The sequence below is a fragment of the Eutrigla gurnardus genome (genome assembly GCF_963514095.1).
Source record: "Eutrigla gurnardus genome assembly, chromosome: 6".
NCBI classification, from domain to species: domain Eukaryota; kingdom Metazoa; phylum Chordata; class Actinopteri; order Perciformes; family Triglidae; genus Eutrigla; species Eutrigla gurnardus.
In genome coordinates this window covers 20,049,677-20,067,819 of record NC_139920.1, presented here as the reverse complement: position 1 = coordinate 20,067,819, position 18,143 = coordinate 20,049,677, and the positions used below count along the sequence as shown (strand labels likewise).

General features: G+C 43.7%; 2 protein-coding genes across 11 annotated transcripts in view; one reads left to right on the top strand and one right to left on the bottom strand.

Moving 5' to 3' along the window:
- Positions 1–38: 38 nt before the first annotated feature.
- LOC311015089 (magnesium transporter NIPA2-like) lies at positions 39–7,974 on the bottom strand. Of its 3 annotated transcripts, XM_084012149.1 has the most exons (9): positions 7,752–7,974; positions 7,476–7,523; positions 7,046–7,136; positions 6,524–6,684; positions 2,798–3,031; positions 2,216–2,272; positions 1,963–2,053; positions 1,716–1,876; positions 39–1,206 (listed from the first exon to the last, which is right to left on the bottom strand). In XM_084012149.1, exons 1-9 carry the CDS (start codon positions 7,870–7,872, stop codon positions 551–553), a joined length of 1,620 nt encoding a protein of 539 aa, XP_083868275.1. In that variant the 5' UTR covers positions 7,873–7,974; the 3' UTR covers positions 39–550. The 3 variants fall into 3 exon arrangements, with proteins under 3 accessions (XP_083868275.1, XP_083868274.1, XP_083868273.1); XM_084012148.1 differs by lacking the exons at positions 6,524–6,684; positions 7,046–7,136; positions 7,476–7,523; positions 7,752–7,974 and adding an exon at positions 4,791–4,952; XM_084012147.1 differs by lacking the exons at positions 6,524–6,684; positions 7,046–7,136; positions 7,476–7,523; positions 7,752–7,974 and adding an exon at positions 3,126–3,279.
- Positions 7,975–8,922: 948 nt separating this feature from the next.
- The window catches only part of herc2 (HECT and RLD domain containing E3 ubiquitin protein ligase 2), a 57,578-nt gene continuing 48,357 nt past the window's right edge, over positions 8,923–18,143 (top strand). For all 8 annotated transcript variants that reach the window (XM_084012122.1, XM_084012121.1, XM_084012119.1 and 5 more), the window contains exons 1-6: positions 8,923–9,033; positions 11,469–11,578; positions 13,990–14,083; positions 14,555–14,686; positions 17,097–17,319; positions 17,790–17,890. In XM_084012122.1, the coding sequence (XP_083868248.1) occupies positions 8,925–9,033; positions 11,469–11,578; positions 13,990–14,083; positions 14,555–14,686; positions 17,097–17,319; positions 17,790–17,890 (769 nt within the window). In that variant the 5' untranslated portion in view covers positions 8,923–8,924. The remainder of the gene's footprint in view (positions 9,034–11,468; positions 11,579–13,989; positions 14,084–14,554; positions 14,687–17,096; positions 17,320–17,789; positions 17,891–18,143) is intronic.

Here is an 18,143-nt window from a genome sequence, read left to right as displayed (position 1 = left end):
AGCTCATACTCACATGTTAAGCATTTATTCACCGTGCCTTGTTGTTTTAATCATTTTAATTCAATAAATATGTAACAAACATGTCGGTTCATCTCCAGAGCTTTTCATGAAAACGCTACAAAAAAAAGTTCAGAATGATGACGTCCAACGGAAACTGTTGTTACTTTCAAGTATCACGAAAACTCAAATCATAGCCACTGTCCTTTTTGTTTTTAAATGTAGTGTCAGCAGGATCTCATATAGAATATATATATTAAAACCTTTTGATTCATAGAAAGGAAGTCAGTGCATGAATATGCATGTACATATAACAAAAGATTCTTTTAAAAAAACTCATATTTACAGCTACAGAGGAAGTAATCAGGTGAATATGAGCGTCTCATATCCAGAGAGAAAAGTAAGGCAAATTAAAACATTGAATACAATCCACTGGTCTGTCCAAGTCCCCCCCCCTCCTCCGAACAGCTGATTGTCTCATTGTTGCCACGACAACACCACGGTTGGTGAGTCGGTAGGCAGATGAAAGGAAAAAAACAAAAAACCATCCTCCTCAATGATCCAGAGAGGAAGTCATTGCCCCGTTCCTCCGGGAGACGCTGTCGAAAGGCAGACCCATCTCCCGGTCCTCCAGGTCCTCCGTGGTGGACTCGCTGTGCAGCAGGTCGTAGTGGGACGCCATGCCGTTGGCGGCGGGGAACGCCCGCTCCTCCTTCCGCATGGACACGGCGAGGGAGGCCAGGCTGACGCTGACGTCCTTGAAGGCGTGCAGCAGGAAGATCCCCACGATGATGGTGAGGAAGCCGCTGAGGGTGCCGATGACGTCGTCTGTGCCCATGTGACCCCACTCTTTGAACAGGATGGCGGAGCAGGTGAGCACCGACGTGGTGAAGAACACGTAGTAGATGGGCGTCACCAGCGAGGTGTTGAATATGTCCAGGGCCTTGTTCAGGTAGTTGATCTGGGTGCTGACGCACGCCACCAGACCCAGGAGCAGGATCCACGCCAGCGGGTTCCTCGCCACGCTCTTCCCGGCGATCGCTTCCTTAATGGCGATGCCAAGGCCCTTCACGCAGGACACGGAGAGCGCCCCGATGACGGAGCAGATGGTGATGTAGACGAGGATGTTGGTCTGACCATGACGGGGCCCCACGACAAATATGAAGATGAGGGCCACGATAATGACGAGGGTTGCAAAGATGAAGAACCCTTAAGGAAAAAAGATAGAAAATATATTGTTTGGTCTTAAAGGAAGAGTTCAAATTTTATGAAGTGGGATTGTATGAGGTACTTATCCATAATCAGTGTATTACTACAGGAAAAACTCTTCAAAGCCACCAAACACTAAAACACTAATTTAACCGCTCAGATCACAGGATCTTGTGTGACTTAGGTGAATCTGAATTAACCCTTTAAAACACCAAAGTCTCACAACAACGCAAACTGACTAACAGAAGGAGGCAGCAGTAGAACAGAAACTCCTGTGTTCTGAGAGGTTAAATTTGCTTTTTTGTGAATGGAGTCTGGTGGCTTTGAAGAGAGCAGAGATAACTACCTCTGTCAGAAAGGTCAAAGAAGTGTCTCATACAACCAAACATCACAACTGTCCCTTTAAATCATGCAAAACAGACACCACCCTGATCTGGAACCAGCTGGTTTTCATGTAGTCATGCTTTAGGGCTCTTCAGAGCAGGGAGTAAACCACACTGGGTGTTTACCTGGGTCGACCAGCTTCTTGGCCATGTGCTCCAGGCTGCTGATCTCCTCCTCCTGCGGGGCGTGGATCACCATGGTGGTGGAGCCCAGGATGCTGAGCAGGCAGCCCAGCTTCCCGTGCAGGTTCAACCGCTCCGACAGGAAGTACGACGACAGCACCGCGCTGCAATGACACGGCGGTTTCAGTCCACAAACCCATTTACATGTAGGAGGATCAACTGGGACCAGGTTTAACGGGGGGGTCTATACCTGACGAGCACACTGAGGGCTCCCAGTGGGGTCACCAAGGTCGCCGGAGCAAAGGCGTACGCTGCAAAGTTGGCTCCTTCCCCAGCTCCCACTAGAGAGGAAGGTAGACGCATGAAACAGACTAAAACTCAGACTGAGGTTTGTGTTGCAACAACATTCAGATGTCAACATTATTCAGTTTAATCTGCAGCTCAAACGTTGATGTAACAGCATTTAAAATGAACAGCCAAGGTTTTAAAGGAGCATCACTTACTGGACAGTAAACCAGCCCACCAGAGCCACTCCTTCAGATACGCATGACCCCCCTGACCTGAGGAGGAGACGTGGATACGTTTACAAGAGTCCATGGGTTTCTGTGTGTGTGTGGTTTACAAGAGTCCATGGGTTTCTGTGTGTGTGTGTGTGTGTGAATGTGTGTGTGTGTGAGTGTGTGAGTGTGTGTGTGTGAGAGAGAGAGAATAATACATCCAAATAATTTCTCTCAGGAGATTTGTTTCCCTCCAAATAAATTCACTATAAATTATATATATATACACACACATACATTTATTGCCCCCAAAAATTAATAATGACTTTCTCTCTCCAACATTCTCCCTGAGGAATTTGTTTAATGATATTTGCTGACACATAAACAACCTGCTCAAGTGAGAGAAATGCAGCAAGCCTGAATGTTGCAGGTGTGGTTAAGTGAGCAGGAAGGTTCGCCCCCACTGGTTTGGCTGCTTCTCCGTGCGTGTTGCTCAACAGCAGCAACAGCAGCAGTAACGGGGGAGTGCCTCAGCTCACCTGACTGCGCTGCACTTTGGTAGCTATGGTGTCGACGTGACGTGTTTACCTGCCCGCATGGAGCCCTTCCTGGCCAACCGCAGCAGACCTTTCTTCTTGAGGATGAAGCTCCCGCCGATGAAGATGCTGGAGCTGATGGCCAAGCCCAGGCCGATGTAGAAGTCGTACTTCCCTCGGTCCTGACCCATCGCGAGGCTGGATGTGTTCACGCCGTCTGTCACATTTACCACCAAGCAGTGCAGGTGCTGACCGACAGTGCAGTTGTGGCCCGACGCCCGAACACCTGCAGAGACAGGAGACAGGAAACCTCATCATCATCAGCTGCTGTTAAGCACGTCAACGTTTGTTTGTTTGTCTCTAGGACGACGACGACCCACCGTCTCCACAGACGACGCTACAGAAACCACCGCGTGATGCGTTCGAGTCCATCAGAGGATCAGACGCTCGTCTAAGAGCATGTAGCTGCTCCCACGGTGACACAGATACGACTGACGGCCAGCGAATAACCGGTTGCTCTCAGAACAGCAATTCAGTCAGTAGCAATGTCAATATTATACCGTCAAGGCAAAGGAATCCAGGGAGGGACTCACACCGCCGAGCTGAGTTATGACACACAGAACTCCTCCACAGGGAGGGGACACCCGCGGGGTAATAATATAAACGCGTGTGTGTGTGTGTGTGGCATTTTACTTAACTTTACAAAATGCTGCGCTAAAGAAAATAAAACCAAACGAGGCAGAAAAAATAAAAAATGTGAAACAAAAAGTAAAGACAATAAAACAGATTAGATGAAAAGATGGAAAATAACACTTTTACTCTAATAAATAAACAGATACTTATTAAAGTAGAAAACATAAAATGCATAACAAGATAATAGAACTATTTTGCTTTGTGCTGCACTTAATAAAATAGGGCTAATAAAAAGGGGAAAAGGGGCTAAAGAGAGGAAACGAGGCAAAATAACATTTACGATTAATAACATTTTTAAAGAAAACATTTTAATTTAGTTGATAATAATATTATATAAATGATCTGTATAGCACTTGTTAAAAATAGTTTTACAAAGTGCTGCACGGAAGAAAATAAGGTTAATAAAATAAGAAAAAAAAAGGGCAAAGAACGGGAGCACAGAGGAAGTAAAGACAACAAGTAGATTAGATGAAAAGATGGAAAAATAATGTTCAGATACATAATAAAATACAAAAATAAGATTAAAATGTTAGTATATAATAAGTTAAGTGTATTTTTATAGCACTTAATCATTTTACAAAGTGCCGCACAAAAGATAATAAATAAGGAATAAGTTAGAACACGAGGAAGTAAAGGCAATAAATTCCATTTGATCAGATAAGATGTTTAGTCAATTATTAGAGATGATGAAATAATAATAAAAAGATAATTTTAATAATTCAAATGTGTTTAATTAATATCAATGATCTGCATAGCACTTTGTATTTAAACTAATTTTACAAAGTGCTGCACAAAAGAAAATACATCAATAAAAAAGGAATGAGTTAGAGAACACGAGGAAGTAAAGACAATAAATTCCATTTGATCAGATAAGATGTTGACTTTCTGTGGGAAGTTTCAGGCTTGTAGTGTGTGTATGTGTATATATATATATATATAGTTAATAGTAGTTAAAGACTAGGGTGAGGTGCTCTCTAATAAATAGCAGCTCTGGTATCTTAACGGATCAGGAGTTTCGTAGCTTCGAGGCTTCCTCCCTGGTGGACTGGTGCTGCTGGGAAACCTCCTGTAAACCAGCAGCAGCCTCCCAGTCCACCGACCACCCGACCGGTACATGCGAGCCTCCTAGTCCAGTACCAACGGCACCGTGGTGGAGCCGCGGCGTCACATTTGAACTCACTTTACCAGCATTTCAAATTGTGCGAGTGTTCTCCTCGTCAGCCACGTTAGCTTCCGTAAGCTCGACGGCTAACTAGCTGGCTAGCTAAGTCGGTTAGCATTAATAATTCAGAATAGTTTTAATGTCGGTTCGCCTACTGGCTTCGAGACGTCATAAAGAGAGTTTAATATACCTGTCCGGCTGGCTGGCTGCTGCTCTCCCCGACGGGCACAAAGTGGTAGCTAACACAGCTGGAGGTTAGCTAACAGCTAGCCTACTTCCGGGCTCCGCGGCTAACCATCACGTAGCTACCGCTCCCTGCGTCATCATCACCGGCCAGCAGCAGCTCCGCGTCACGTCTGCCTGCCGCACTCTGCTGCTTATCACGGGAGCTGGAGGTGCCCTCCCCCCCACCGCGGAGGCTGAAGTCCGGTATGGCGCGATGGATGGAAGAGTCCCAAGTCCACTCTTTATAGTAGGCTATTTATTATGAGGGCTTTATTGTAACGATTGTGGCGTGTCATTGTGACGTCATGAAAGCACAAACTTACAAGTCAGCGTCTGTGTTTAAAGTATTGAGTTTATTTACAATGAACCAGCATCTGTGACACATGTATTCTATACTTGTTTACATTCTGCTCTATTTGGACTAGAATGTCACTTCCTGTATTTTGAAATATCAGGTTTGAATGTAGAATGTAATTTGGTATTTTGAACATGACGCATATAATATTGAATCTGTTGTTAACTTGATATTATACGGTCCATTTTATTTGCACAGATGTAAGGTCACACAAACTGTCCCCAAATTCATAATTTTGCACATAGAAATCCAGAATGATCTAAAATCTCTCAAATTTATGGAAAAAAGTATTAAAACTCTTGTACTCTTTAATGTATTTATAGATGATTCCTATATATAAAATATGAATACTTTATCCCCAGATTCTTTTCAATGTATTTAAAAAAATAAACAAAACAAATTATCTCAAGTTTATTCAGTCCTGAACATTATTAATAATAGTGTCATAACAACCAGAGTGAGGGGAGAATTAAACTTTTTATTATAAATATGTATTAGAAGGCAAAAATACATTTAAATATATATTTATGTAGATAAATACTTTATTTACTTACTACTATGGAAGGGCATTTACAGAAAACAACATGTAAAATGGAAATGAGCGAGTGTAGTGCGTTATGTATATTTGTTTTAACCTCTCTGTATCTGTTAATAAAAATACACAGATGCCTGAAGATAAACACAAATAACGGAGTTATAAATACATGGTTAAGACTCGGAGGTATGAGTCAGGAGTCCATCAGTCCCTCTTCTTCCTCCAGGTGATCACAGCCTCCTGGGAGATGCGCAGCAGGACGACCCCGATGCTCACCGTGGTCAGACCACACAGCAGGGCGAGGCCGTCGGCCGCCGTGAGCTCCGTCCACTCCCTGAAGAGGAGCGCCGAGGCCAGCAGCACCACGCCGGTGAACGCCACGTAGTACACGGCCTCGAACACGTGGGAGCTGAAGCGCTCCAACGCCTTGTTGATGAAGAAGAACTGGACGAGCACACTGACGGCCAGCGTGGCCAGCAGGGCCAGGAAGAGGGCCAGCGCCCGGCCGCTCCGTGGGCCCGAACCAAGGACCTCCGGGGCCACCAGACCCAGACCTTTACTGCTCGGCACCGTGAAGCTTCCCAACAGGGAGCAGATGGAGACGTAGACCAGGAGGTTGGAGGAGCCGTGAGCCGGAGCGATCCACCCGATCAGGACGACCAGGAGGAGGAGCACGGAGACGGTGTACGTCACAAACACTGGAGGAGGAGGAGGAGGGGGAGGAGGAAGGACATTGTTATTTGATGTTCAAATGTTTGGTTGGATCAGTAGAAGTAGAGGAGCTGGTCTGTAGTGGTTCTGGACTTACCTGGGTCCCACAATCTCTCCTCCAGCTCCAGTCTGGAGGTCACAGCTTCGGCTTTGGGGGCATGGATGAGGAGCACGATGGAGCCGCAGCAGCACAACACGCAGCCCAGCTTCCCCACCAGGTTCAGGTTCTCCTTCAGGATCCACGAGGCCAGCACCGCCCTGCAGGACCAGGATCACACAGGACCAGCATCAAGCAAAACCAGCGCCACACTAGGGCTGGGCAATATGGCCTATAAATAATATCCAATATGTTTAGGTTATAGCGCGATATTTTTAAATCTCCTCTAAAATTAATTAATTAATTAAAAATTATTAAAATGGGGCCCGGGATCAGTTTTCCGCAATGTCTTCTCCCTCTCTCTCCCTGTTTCCACACTGTCTGTATAAAATAATAAAAGGCTTGAACGGCGCTCTAGCCGAAAAAAAAAAGAAGATTAAAATGCATTGCAATTAAAATTGATCGCAGAATCAGCGTGTTGCTGTGTGTGACTTGAGTCAAGCTAAATGCTAAAGGACTCACCCAAACAGGACCCCCAGGGCCCCGAGTGGCGTCACCACGACCGCCGGAGCCACATTGTACGCTAGGAAGTTCCCGATCTGACCCACAATCACTGACAAGACAAACACACGACAGAATGTTTAACATCCATGTGAAATTTTAGATATCTTGAAATAATATAATAAGAATAAAATTCTATAGGAAGAAAATACTATACTTATGAATATCTAAAATATACTCACAGTACATTTATGAGTATTCATAATTCTAATTGTAGATATCTGAAATGTCATTCTTACTCATCACAATGTTAATTATGGGTAACCGTATAAGACATAACCAGAATGTTCATTCTAGATATCAAAAATGTGATTGTAGATATAAGAATTTAATTACAGATACTGTCCATCAGTTTATTAAATGTTCTGTGGATAGATGGCGCAATACTCACTGGACAGGGTGCCTCCCCACCACACCGCATCTGTGAGGTATGAGCCTCCTGGAGACAACAGGAAGTAGGTTAGTGGATGATGTTACTCATATGGAGTCCAATAACTCATCTTTTAAAAAATAAATCACACACACACACACACACACACACACACACAGTCACAGTCCAGGGACTACACTGAAGATGGGGCTTCCTGTCTAACATCCGGGTCACTGAGCTCCACAGACGGGCGTAAATAAACCCACGATGCCGTTTAGGAAATGTAAACATGTCTACCTCTGTCCCGGGAGCGTAATATCCCCTTTTTATGGAGCACGAATGTCGAGCCGTTGATGAAGCTAGAAACTACAGCTATCACGATCCCGGAGACGCTGCTCGGCTCCGAGCCGGCGGCCATGATCTCCGCGGCCTTTAGCGTAGTTTAGCTTAGCTTAGCTTTAGTGAAATAACTGGACGACGTCCACGGTTCAGGTTCAGGTTCGGGTTCAAGAGTTTGGACTCTGGGGGAAAAATGAGACACTGCGCACGCGCGTTTTTCCTCGAGAACCCGGCTTCGCTGCATCACGGTAAATGGAGTCGCCGAACGGAACTCGCATACTGCGCATGCGTCAAGTGTTTTTCGTGTATAGAGAAGGAAATATAAATATAGAATATTAATATAATATTAAGACGAATATAATAATATATAATTGTATTATTAATATAATATCAATTATATAATCATATTATTAAATTACTATAATACTTTTAAATATATAATTATTTTTTAAATATGAAGGCATACAAAAAGAAAGCGCTAGACAGGAATATGCATACATATACAAATATATATTATTCTAGGGCAGGTGTGTCAAACTGATCCAGTAAAGGGCCGCTGTGGCTGCAGGTTTTCATTCCAACCAAGCAAGAACACACCTGACTCGACTTATTCACCTAGATGATTAGCCTTCACACCTTGATTGGTTGGAATGAAAACCTGCAGCCACAGCGGCCCTTTACTGGATCAGTTTGACACACCTGTTAGGGGATGTCTGCAGCATTAACAGTAACAAGAATATGAAATGTACACTTATTACATTTAAAAAGTCAAAAATATAAAATAAACTAGAATAATAAATAGATAACAATTAAATAGCCATCTAAAATGATATGAAACATGTTACTATGCAGTTAAATACCAAATCGTTGAGACGCACCGCCACCGAGCGGACACTGGTTAATTTACAGGCCAACCCCGCCCCTCCTATGTCCCGCCTCAAAACAAAAAAAAATTACAGAAGGAGCGCACGTTTTAAGGCGCGGGCCGGTACGAGCGGGCGGGGGTGTACGCTCGGCCTTCCACCCGGAGCACCTCGCAAGTAGGAGGCCCCGCCCTCGCCGCCGCGCTGCAGCGGCGCAAATCGAACGCGTCGACTCTCTCCCCCGGTTGCGACTACGTAAATTGTTTCCATGCCTCGTGCCCGTCCGCGAGCTGTCAATCAAAGCCCAGTATGTCTCGTTAATGCAGCAGAGCAGCAGCTGAGGGGCTCCGAGAGTAGCCCGAGGAAGACCCTGCAAGGTAACGTGGCCGTTTGTAACGTGACATGTCGCCCCTCCGTGTGGCGGGAGTCTCGCGGACACGGAGAACTCGGTTCGGCGTCTCGTGAGCTTCTGCTCGCCGTTGCCCCGGACGATGAGCTTTGGTGTAGCGTTACTAGCCGCCTAGCGAGCTAAGGCTAACCACTTAGCTCGCTAGCGCTAACGTGAACGTTACACAAGGCGTTTGACGTGTTTTGCGTTTACGAGCTTGGCTTGTTGCCGTGTCAGTGTCCGGTGTAACCCCGCGGAACTAGCGTCCGTTACCGTCCGTTAAAACCGGGGCTAACAGCCGCGGTGTCAAGGTGAACGGACGGTGTCCTTGCTAGCATTTGATGCTACTCGTTTCACTCCCTGTCTGGTGTAAGTAATGTTATTTAGTCACGGATAGCGTTACGTCTAAATAACTCGTAATTTTGTTATTTAGCTAAAGCTAAATGCCCCAACATGCACAGTTATGGGTGTTTTTCTGTAGCTGGAGATGACTCGGCTGTGTAACTCGAACAGTTGATCCGGATTGAGCATCCTCCCTGTGTAACGTTGCTTCAGCTGCAACGTGATAAAAGCATTATAATGGGTCTACAAGTAAGTTTGTGTGTTAAACAGCTGGTGTTGCCCCCCCCCCTGTTGACATTTGGGTGATAAGGTTGTTCATGTTTTTATCTTGACTGTGTAAATTTACCAGTTTGAGGTTAATGCTAGTATAGTTTGTCATCACATATACATTAAGAGTATTTAGCAGACTCTTTTGTCCAAAGCGACTTACAGTAAGTACATGTGTCGAAAGAACATCACATTGCTGATAAAGTAAGAGCGAAAAAGAAAAAAAACGTGTTAGGTCCTTATCTGAGTAAAGCTGTACAGCAAGGATACCTCAAGTACAATGCTATGATCAAAGTGCTATAGGGAAGAACATAGAAGTGCATTTGGGGGGGGGGGGGATTAGGAGTGAGTCATGCTATGCAGAGTCCAGGTGAAGTCTGAACAGGTGAGGCTTGAATCTTTTGTGGAAGGTGGCAAGTGACTCTGCTGTCCTGACATCGGTCAGTTCAATCCACCGGTTATCCCGTAACAGACTGGTTTAAAACTGTTTTTTTTAATCACATTTAGAGGAAACTGGAATATAAAAGAGTTTTTATTGATATGCAAGATTCAAGTTCTCAAGATGTGTGAATGTTAGCTTTTTTTCTGTGTATAAAATGGAGACAAACTGTAATACAGCATTTATTTTTATTTATTTTTCACCTCCGGGGGGATGTCACCACAGACTACCCGTCTGTAATACTGCAAATATATAAATATTACAATCTAGTTTTTTACAACATTGTTTTGGGAAATAAATTTAGAAATACATAAACAAAACAGGGTCATCTTTGACAATGTGAAATACTGCATTATCATTCAAAAGTAAAAAAAAATAGAAAGGACTAATAAACTAGCAGCGCCAGAGCCTCATCCCAGAGAACGACCTGACACTTGTTTCTATTTTTTTTGCACTTTCTTTCTTTCTAAATAAACTGTGTCAATAAGTTACTTTTGAGGTATAACCTCGCTTTAGAGGGGAGCATTCCTCCATTTTATAAAGTCAATCCAGAGCAAACATATTACAGTTAGGTCATCTTACATCCAAGTGTGGTGGAAATCGGTTTATGATTTCCTGGTGAGAAATAGGAATACTACTCCAACAGTGCTTTGAGTAATTTATTAAAGAGTCCAAAACAGGCTAGCAGTCGCTCTAGACATACTGTAAATGGACAAAGTCTAATACTTAAGTCAAAGCCCTCACAAACAGGATGTCCAAGCAGACCGCATCACCAATATGCAGCTTCAGAGCAAACTCTCCTTAAAAGTCTGCCCATTCTTCAGTCTTGAGAAGGGCTTTCTATACAGATGTTTGTGACGCGTCATCAGAGAAGCATTGTTCCGTTGTTTGTGTAGATGGAGAACTTTGTCCACAATGTTGTGTTTGAAGCCACTCATCAGTGTCCATAGATCCATATTGACTTGCCAGCTGTACTGGTGTCACAAGATGCATTTTACAACTCATGTAACACATGACATGACATACATGAGAATACAGGTAACCTCATGACACTGGAATATTATAAGTCAAAACTATTCAACCTTCTAATCAACCTATAATAAACCACTAAATGAAAAATTCCTGTCACACCAAGTAACATCTCTATTTCTTCCAATATCTGTTGCCCTTCTCTGTATCATATCTCAGGGAATATATCTCATGTTGTGAATTTCTTTTACTATTTCTATCCAGTCCAGTATAGTTGGACATTCAGTGCTCAGCCATTTCCTGGTTATTGCTTCTTTTTTTTGCTCTCATAACCATTTCTTACTTAATGTCGGGGATTATTAGCTGATGACGTTCCTCTGACTGACCTCTGTGTTTTCACGTTGCAGGTTGGCTGCGTCTGCAGCCGGGAGAGGAAGAGGGCAAGATGCCGTCTCCGTCTTTTACCCTCGACGCTCAGCTGAGATTTCACGACAAATGGCTGAAGATAGACCTCCAGGTACGTGAGACTAAGACTGGTGTAGTCTTTAGACTGGGGAGGAGGGGAAGAGATTTGATTTTCCTTCAATTTGAAAGATTATTGTGTTATTATTATTAGATGTTCACAATAAGTGGATGGTGATGGAAAATCACAAATATCTCCACGAGAAGCCGTCAGACGAGGAATACAGGATGCAACAATGCAACTTTATTTATCCTTTTATTTATGCAGGGAGACCTGATCAGTTATGATCACCGTATTTAAGATTATTCGTTTGTCACTAAAAAAGGATGTTATGTGTCTTGTCTGGGCCCTGTGATAGACTGGCGTCCTGTCCAGGGTGTACCCTGCCTTCGCCCAATGATAGCTGGGATAGGCTCCAGCCCCCCCGTGACCCTAAATACAGGATAAGCGGTAGAAAATGGATGGATGGATGTGTCTTGTCTGTGACACAATAAAACATATTTATTTTGGAAACAAAATGTGAATTGATTCCAGAATGTTTTAGGGCCGTTGGATTATCTGGTTAATATGAATTAAAAAAAAATTACATGTCACTTTATGGTCTAAAAGTATCAGACTGTGAAAATCCTTAATTGAAAACTAAACGACAAATTATCTGTTAAACTGACAAACATCACATGTGGAATTCATGGAGCAACTCAAACTGGATCAATATTATTACAATATAATATTTGTCTCTCACGGTGGACACAGGAAGGGGGCGGGGCCTCTCAATGACACTCATCCTATAATATTACAGTAGGCTCACATATCTGTGTTGTGGAAACAAACTCCTGTTGGTGGTAATTATGAGTCTTTCGATTAACCCATGATGGATGTAGAGAAAACACCCTAAAATCTACCGTCTCATTCTACTCAGTAAAAAAGGAAAGAAAAACAATTGCAGCCCGTCCACCAAACGAGGACTAAAATTGGCCCCTGGTGTCTTGTGTTTTCCCACCGCCTCTGAAGGCATCTTCAGTGTTGTGAGTCTGGTCCGGAGTTGAACGTGTTTTTGACATTTTAGGACACCGGATCCTTGGAAAGTGAGAGTCGTCTTTCGAGCGCTGAAGCAAAGTGTGAATGTTGCATCAGCGGGAGGGAGGTTTTAAAAAGCAGCTGTTTTGTCCTCTCACTTATATCCGATATCTGATGAGATGAGTTAAGAAGGCTGTTCACACGGGTGAAACCAGAGGAAGAATTATGTTTTGTTTCTGAGCTCCAGCCTCTTTTTTTCCCGATTGTTCCCAATGAGGAGAAAGTGTGAGGTTTTTCTTCTACATATATCCAGGGTTGGTGCGGGTGCTGGAAATCCTTGAAAACACTTGAATTTTAGTGTGGTGTTTTCAAGGTTTTGAAAAGTGCTGGGATTTAGAATAAAGTGCTTGAAAGTGCTTGAAATGTATGTTCTATGTGATGACATGATATAACACAGAGAAAAGAAGATAAGGGACTGAAAACGGCATTTTCTGACATTTCTGCATGGAAAATGACTTTTGATGATGAACAGATGTTTAAAATAGTTGGTGATTATATTTCTGTGGAACTTTTAGTGGAATTTGTTTTCCTTTCATTTGTGGTTCTTCTGTAAAAAGCTGTCTCGCAACATCATGTTGGTTTTTTAACGGACAATAACATCTCATTTTAATGTGATGAACAAGTGCAATAATAAGTAGAGTAAGACTGAGTATTGTATTTGATACAAATATGTAGTTTACCACAGCTGGAACGTGCTGGAAAGGCATGGAAATACACCTTGAAATGCTTGAAAAGTGCTTGAATTTGACTTTGGAAAAAGGTGTAGGAACCCCGATATTAGTGTGTCCTGAGCTTTATATGTCAGACAGACAAATAAAGCTTGTTTTTAGGAGCCGATTGGCCGGCGGACACCGAATGTTTCCGCTGAGTTTTCCGCTTTCGTCCCTGTACGTGTTTCTGATGGGTTGTTGTCTTTGCTCGGCTGTCGGATTCAGTAATTATCGTGTTTATTTTTATTCCATCGCAGATGAACACATCTTTGTGTGTGCGCAGATCATAGAGAACAATAAATAAATAAATACAGTTTACAAAATAGACCCACAGTGTGAGTCTGTCATCATGCTGATGATTCCTGGAGGCTTATTTTTAAAACCCAGGTCTATTTCAACTCACAATAATCTCTTTCCCTCTTCAGTTGTCTCCCTGAGGTTTGTAACATGTTGATCTCATCTGATGCTATGAGGACACACGCCAAAGAGGACTAAAATATAAGAAATGTGAATCTTTTTTTAAACGGGATTAGTGAGAAGACACTACAACAGGAAACAAACCTGCTGCTGTTATGAAGCCCTGATGATGTGACCGTCATTAATATACATGAATAATCACTGACTGTATTTTAAATGTGCCGTGCTGCTGACTTCCTGTCTGTGGCTCTGTATCGGCAGCGAGCGTTCTCTCCAGAGGGGCTCAGCGAGATGTGGAACGAGATGGTGAAAGACGAGGAGATAACGTTCAACGGCGAGGAATCCGCTCATCCAGGTACATTAGTCCATGGACCAGACCAGACCATGTGGAGAAACCAGAGACTGTCTGTGGTCCCCCATAGGTCTACGATAGTAGCTCACATTAGTCCAGAGACCAGACCAGACTATGTGGAGAAACCAGAGACTGTCTGTGGTCCAAACAACAAGGTCTCTGCTGTATTTATGTTTAGATGACCTTATTTGGAGTGTTGATGAAGCAGCTACAATGTTAGCATAGCCTAGCACCCATCAACCAGACTCCATTCAGAAAACCAGCATTTTAAAAGTAGTTATCTTGTGGTCTTGAAGACGGATCTAACAAAGCATGACTTCACACTTTTTACTGATCACCATCATTATGGAGTTATTTCAGCATAGTTTTCATCTGGTTATTGATGTTAAATCACAGCTGAATAGTTTATTCTGGCATGTTGACGTCGCTGGTGGAACTGAAGGTTTATGTCAGAATTTCTCTTGATGATTTCAGAGGATTGCACCGACTGCTTTGGGAGTCAGAAGAAGGATGAGCCCAACGACAAAGAGAAGAAGGAGGAGGAGGAGACGTCGACCTCCGTGCATCACTCCATCATAGAGACCTGGGACTGGGGCCGGCAGCCAGGTGAGACGGCCGCCTGGAAGTACTGTCATCAATACCGGGCCGACAGCAGCTGCTTTCACAACACCTAAATGTCGAGCAGATACAGTGATAGTGACCATTTCGACACATGTTTATCAGCCTGTCGGGTCCTGCTGAGTGTTTATGTTTTGCTGCCACGTGAGATGTGGAAACTCTGAAAAGACGAGTTGCTGTCCGGCAGGTCTGAGGGGGTTATTTTTACCCCCCCTCAGACCGCAGTGTGATCCTGGTTTGTGTTGCAATGTGGTCCAGAGAAGGGTAGCGGCTCTCACTCGAGCTGTGTTTACTGGTGGGACTGGGTGGGACAGAGTCATGTTGGGGGGAGATAAGTGTGGGGGAGGGTGAGATAAGCATGGGGGAGAGCTTTGCCACCTGGCTGCTCCTTTTTTAAATTATTTTATTTTTATTTTCTAAAGCAGGAAATGACACGGGTCTGGTTGTAGAGTAACTGGATCACTACGTGGACCAGTGATCTGTCATAGTGATGTTGTTCTCCATAGGAAGTCTGTTAACTACAGGAGTACTGGAGCAAAACAGATAAGCTACTGTGGATGATTTTAGACTCCTACAAACCTTAAATGTATGATATATGCAATCAGCAAATCTGTGTTGAACTCAGGTGTCGACAGATGTGGCTTTTTCAGGGCCGATACCAAATTATTATTACTCTGGGAGACAAATAACTTGATATTTGTCCGTGTCCAAATTTAGAATATCACCCTAAATGTACAATTTAAAGTGAAATGCATCAATTTGATGCATTTTGGGAGCTTAATTAAGATTCTAGCTCAGGGGTCTTCAACGTTTTCAGGCCAAGGATCCCCAAGGCCAATAGAGACCCGGTGGAGGGACCCCCTATTACATATCGTATAAAACTGTGTTGCTTATTAAACCGGGCCAATAATAATGTGTAGAGCAGCCTATAGTGCCATGTATACCAGTACAATTTCTCAACATAATATTAAACAAACAGGAAGATTCATGTTTGCTTAATATAGGTTGTATTCATGTCAAGGTGTATTTTTGCTCATGTTTAAATTTTGGAAGAATTGGGATCAAATGAAATGAAAAATAAATACCTGAAGGGTAGTAATATGTGGGGAGTCATACTGGACCTGATTAGAGGAGATGTTCTTGTAACATCTCTAACAATAACGTAAGCAAACCAACGGAGGCAGCGGGAAAAAATTAAAATGTAGAGAGCACAGATGTAAATAACGGCTCCTGTCTGACTAATACTCCGACTATAGAGACGGACGTCATCCACATCACTGTCCCTTTTAAAGTCCAAACGGCACACTTCCTGCTTTTCCACCGAGCGCTCAGATATCTGCATGTTGATCTCGGCCGTTAATGTTGTGAAATCAAGCAGGAACGGAGACGGTTAAATCAGCCAACCCGGTCTGACTGGGATCCGTATGAGTCTTGAGAACAGCTGACTGTGAGAGCGACTCATAGGCCTTCAGGCCGGTCGGGCTTACACGAAGCTTAAGTGGATTTCAGATCTGCTATTTTGGCTCCTCTCGTCTTCTCCCCGGCAGCGTCGCTTCCACAGACGCACAATGAAGCGTTTTCTCAAGAACCAGATCACAACAAAGGACTGGTTGTAACCAAACGGCTGGAGGGGGGCCAAACACTGAGTGTGATTCATTTTCTGTTTTCAGTCGTGACGACGAGTAATAAGCATAAATGTCACGGGAGCCTTTTTCCCTGAGACACCATGCCATGCTGGTGTAATGAAGGTCCTCATGAGTCCCTGGTGCATCATAGTAAACCTGCTTTATTAAAACTGGCTTTATGTTGCTGTTAAAATGTTACTTAGCTTGACAAATTAAAATGTGTCGTGAAATATATATTTTTATCATTTTTACTGGGAAATATTTCATTACAGTCCCAGTCGGCAACATGGACACTATGCTCCGATAGAACAACATAAATCATCCGGTTTTAGAAAAAAAAAGTTGTTTGTTTTGCTAAATATTGACAGAGCCCAGATCATCCTGTTCACTCAGCACGCAGGGCTGTGTTCACAGCTCTTCCCTCGGGTCGTACCACTATCACAGGGGGGAGGCGGAGGGAAGTAGCAACAAGCTTCCAATTCCTCAGTTAAAAAACAAAACGAGGAGGTCCAAAACAACCAAGGAAAAGAAAACACCGGTGGAAAATAAGGGAAAAAAAATAGATTGCGAAGGTGCCCGTGATAAAACCAGAGTCAACATCGGACCTGCCCTCTATCCACCCGAATTGCCGACTGGGACTTTAAATGTTGAAATAATACCATTCTAGTATTTTTTTGTTGGTGTCTTCATGGAGGTATGTGTCTCACCTCCCCGTGTCTCACCTCCCCGTGTCTCACCTCCCCGTGTCTTACCTGTCTCTCCTCTCTACCCAGATGAGACAGAGTTGAAGGACTGCCTGCTGGTCCTGGTCGACGACCAGCAGAAGCTCTCGGCTCAAATGGCTAAAAGCACGCTGTCGGCCCAACGCCTCCGCCAGCGCCTCGTCATCCTGGAGCGCTACCTCATCTCCCTCAGCCACAGCATGATGGAGGAGAAGTACAAGGTCCGCTGGAAGGGTCCGGCCAGCCCGCCGCTGCCCGCCGCCGACAACAAGAGGTAGAAACAACCGTGGTTTTTATTTTCCCTATTTTATTTTGGATTATTATTATTGTTCTTTTTTTGGTTAATTCATCATCATCATTATTATTCCCTTTTTTATTTTTACTATTATTATACATATTTGTTTTTTAACACTCTCTTATACCTTTTGATGTATATGTGCATATAGATATACACGGGAGAATGCATAAGTAAGCATTATGATTTATTTACTGCTATTATTTACTTAGTGAACATTAAATACTAGTTACTAAGATATAGAAGTATATAATTATCTGTGTATATGTGTAGATGGGATATCTGCAGGCATCATGCAGAGATATATTAACTGTCATTAATGTCATGCTCCTGAGAAAAAAAAGAAACAGTGTGCTTCTCTTCTGCACACACACACACACACACACACACACACACACACACACACACTTCCTGTGTTAATGCCTCCGTGTGTGTGGTTGTGTTTCCAGCCCTCGTCCGGCCAGTAAAGGTGTTGAAGGTTTGGCCAGAGTCGGCTCCAGGGCAGCGCTCTCCTTCGCCTTCGCCTTCCTGCGTCGGGCCTGGAGGTCAGGTAAGAACGTGGCAGTGTGACGCGTTGTGTCCCCCGCTGGTAATGGATGCCGGGTTGCCATTGGCAACCGGTCCTTGGCCTTCGGTTGCCGTCAGTGACGACCACTTTTTAAACGTCGTAAAAACAGCAAAACGTGAATCCTGGAATAAATGGAACCTTTAACCACCAGTGATGGAGAATGTAATCTAAACAGACTCTCCAGATGTGGGTGTGCTTCATATTAAGTGGCCACACACATACATGTATTTGAAGG

Coding starts and splice junctions, on each gene's coding strand:
- LOC311015089 (XM_084012149.1), bottom strand. CDS start 7,872: ATGGCCGCCGGCTCGGAGCCGAGCAGCGTCTCCGGGATCGTGATAGCT. Junction 3,032..6,523: donor GGAGAGATTGTGGGACCCAG/GTAAGTCCAGAA, acceptor CTGTCTCTGCAG/GTGTTCGGGCGTCGGGCCAC. Junction 1,207..1,715: donor CAAGAAGCTGGTCGACCCAG/GTAAACACCCAG, acceptor TTTTTCCTTAAG/GGTTCTTCATCTTTGCAACC.